The sequence below is a fragment of the Pteropus alecto genome, unplaced genomic scaffold, assembly GCF_000325575.1.
Source record: "Pteropus alecto unplaced genomic scaffold, ASM32557v1 scaffold98, whole genome shotgun sequence".
Lineage (NCBI taxonomy): Eukaryota > Metazoa > Chordata > Mammalia > Chiroptera > Pteropodidae > Pteropus > Pteropus alecto.
The window spans coordinates 6,429,268-6,432,754 of NW_006443570.1; the positions used below are offsets into that span (position 1 = coordinate 6,429,268).

General features: G+C 41.4%; 1 protein-coding gene across 2 annotated transcripts in view; it reads right to left on the reverse strand.

Annotated features, from left to right (window-relative positions):
* Positions 1–694: 694 nt before the first annotated feature.
* CA10 (carbonic anhydrase 10) overlaps positions 695–3,487 on the reverse strand; it is a 435,157-nt gene continuing 432,364 nt past the window's right edge. For both annotated transcript variants that reach the window (XM_006924847.1, XM_006924846.1), the window contains exon 10: positions 695–2,000. In XM_006924847.1, the coding sequence (XP_006924909.1) occupies positions 1,978–2,000 (23 nt within the window). In that variant the 3' untranslated portion in view covers positions 695–1,977. The remainder of the gene's footprint in view (positions 2,001–3,487) is intronic.

The window sequence follows — 3,487 nt, forward strand, 5'->3', positions numbered from 1 at the left end:
AACTTGCCTAAGATCACACTGTAAGCAGGCAAATGGCAGAGTGAAGGTTTGAAGCCAGGCCTGTTGACTTGCCATCAGTATTCTTCAACCATTATATGGCTGCCTGCCCTTGGAGGCTAAGGAAGATTCTGACTCAGAGAGGAAGCAGCAAGCCACACAAAGAAAGGCTGCCACCTTCCCACCCTAAACTTCTGCGAACAGATTTGGTCATCTGGAAAAATGTGATTGCTCAGAAATAGGCGCATATGTCATTACGGCTAAGCCTATCACCTAACATTGGTGCAAAAAGTGAAAAAAAAAATCCAATTCAGTATATTATTTCAAATATGAAATATCAGCTGTTTGGTTTTCTTTTTTTTTTCATCATCAATATACCTAATCACTTGGCGTAAGTTTTCCATATGCTTGTGAACATTCCTACTTGCACAGACCCTATATGCTGGTGCTTTCCCACTTGTGATAAAAAGGAGGGACAAAAGCTATTTTTAATTTGGCCACCGTACGAACATCCAAGTCTTCCCTTCCAGCAACTAAGCCTATATGTTTTCTCGACAGGGTATTAATTACCTGACTCTGGGAATGGCCAGACAGAGCTCTGGCTGCCCTGCTGGCCATAATGTAATTGCCCATGGATGCAGCAAGACCAAAGACTTCAGCAGGGAATGTCCTCCTCCTTAATAAATTCAGACGTGGGTACTGGGTAACTTGTTAAACACATTTATTGATTTCTCGACAGTAACCAAACACAGTGAGTGACCATTATAAACAAGAAAAGAAAGGCATTCGTTTGTACTTTGTGAGATCCAGCTGCACCTGGAGAGAAAAGACACCCCTTTCCCAGGAATTTACAAGGCAAAATGCATTCCTTCAAGGGAGCATCACAGGGGGGATGGGGAGAATGACAGTTTTGAAACGCAAGAAATCTGTCGCCTGCTATCTCAGGCTGAAGCTCACCTCGTATGAATGATCGAGCCATGGAGTGGAATTAAAGTTATACTTGCTTAGCAAATGCATTCCTGATTGCCACAAACTCAGTAAAACTGGCTGCAAATGAACAAAACATGTAGATGAAGGAACAAGTGAAATCAAAGAATGCAGTTGCATGAAGCCGGGGCTTAGCCTGTAAGGAAGGAGAACAGACCAAAGCCAAAAAAATAAAATGAACTCGTTAAACACATTTATTGAGCTGTTAACAATAACCAAACACAATGTATGACCTTTAGAAAACAAGAAACAGCAAATGGATCAATTCTGATCTTGGCAAATCCTACTACAGATATGTGACAAAGGGGAAATAATTCAATTTCTTTATAGTCTGCGGTGATATATATATACAATGTGTATTTCTTCAATGTCTGTCCTTTTTTTTTAAATTGTTGAGTAAACAGAAGAATCAATCTAGAAATGAGTGTCCTTGAACAACTTTGTCCTAGTTTACCTGTCACCAGCACCCTCAAATGATCCTAGGACACTCTCCAAGATTACTTGATGCCAAGAACAAAGTCCGCTTGATGCTGTTGGAGCTGTGTTTTCTCCTCTCTCTCTTTTGGAAGAATTTTGTATGTACAAAGGCTGAAAAGTCTCATTGAGTAGGTTTATTAGTTCAGGAAAACAGTATCAAAATTGTAATCAGGTTAACTGGTTATTTTCTTCTAAGATCTCTTATGAATGAGCCTTTTGTTTCTGAAACTTGACTTCCCATCTTGGAGGCTGTGTGAGTGTGTATGTGTGTAGATATGTTTGCATGTATGTGTATGTGTGTATGAGTGTGTGTAAGTGTGTGTGTGAATTTGTGAGTGTGTGCAAGAGATATGTGCCTTGCCATGGTTTTGTAGACCCTTTTCAGGAAGGGCCAATCCAGAGTGAATGAGGCTTGAGGGAGGGAAGGAGAGAGAAGAAAGAAGGGGACATTCTAGGTTATGCCAATTCACAGTTGTAGCATTTTCACTGAGATGGGATTCTTCTTGGCCTGGTTCCCTACTTGAGGAGCCATTCATTTACTGGAAAGAGAGAAAAAGAAAAACATACACACACACACACACAACACAAAACAAGGCATAATTGAATTAATTTGCACAGAGTTTAGAGGGTTTACTTCCAAGGGAAAGGGGCAGTTTTATACATGCTTGCTTACTTGTAAAAGCTTTAGTTGCATCATCGTGCTAGTCACACTTCAAATGTTCAATAGCCACATGTGACTGACTGGTAGCTACTGGCTAATGCAGATACCGAACATTTTTATTATCACAGAAAGTTCTGCTCTAGACCAGGGGTGGGCAAATGACAACCTATAGGCCAAAGTCAGCTTGTGATGTTTTTGTAAATAAAGTTTTATTGGATCACAGCCACGCCCATTCATTGCATATTATCTATGACTTTTGTCACATTACAACATCAGAGTATGGTAGAGACTAAATAGCTTACAAAGCCTAAAATATTTACCATTGGGCCCTTAACTGAAAGTTTGCTGACCCTTGCTCTAGACTGTAAGCTCTGTACGAATGGTGTCATATCTGTCTTCATCACACTGTATCCTCATCTCCAAGCTAAGTGCCTGGCACATAGTAAGTACACAATAAATAGGTGTTGCATAAAGAGAAGGCTCACTGAATGAGTTGAGTATTTATGTGTCTGGTAGTTCTGGCTGGAAGGGAACAGAAAATTATAGTTTTGGCACTCTGTGTGTGTCTAAGAGAGAAAAAAAGAAAGAAGGAAATGTGGGGGAAGTAGGAGAGATGAAGTGGGGGATGACAGGATAGCAGTGGTAGCTGCTTCACGAAGCTGCCTGGTACCATTTACAGCCCACAAATTATCGCTGCAAAGGGCTTCCCCATCCAGGCTTTCATTCATTCCTCATGACAAGTCTGGAAGGAGATGGTGTAGGGACTGTCATGAAAGAAACCAGGTCCAGAGGTATAAATGCCTTGGCTGGGTTTGCATGGTTTTTAGTGACAGAACCAGGCCCAGAACTTGGGTGTCCTCCACGACACCATTCTGTCTTCATCTTCCTTTCTGTGTTGAGGGTTTACCACCTGATCAATAGATACTTAGTGTGTAGAAGGGAAGAGAGAGGGCTGGGTGTGGACCTGAGGGTTAAAGGCAGGAGTCATCTGGAATGCCCCCTGTAGTAAGAATAATTGTCATTTCCAGGGACATAGCACTGAAAAAAGATGCCTTCACACACATTACCTCGCCAGAGCCCAGTGAGCTGGCATCCAGAGCACCTGCCCACCTTCTAGGGGAAAAGGGTCCACTGTGCACATAACTAAAAGCTCTAATGCTTCTGGCTGTCCTATTCTAACACATAACCTTGAAAAAAATCTACCTTTCTGGGCGCTTCTGTAAGATAGCAATAAAAAGCTTCTTTTGTCTGAACCAGAAGGGATTTAAAGTTTGATCTCTACCTCTATCTATATTGGCTTTATCAACAGAAAGACGGCATGCAAATAGAAGGTGGTGGTCTTAACTGTCATTTATAATCACGATT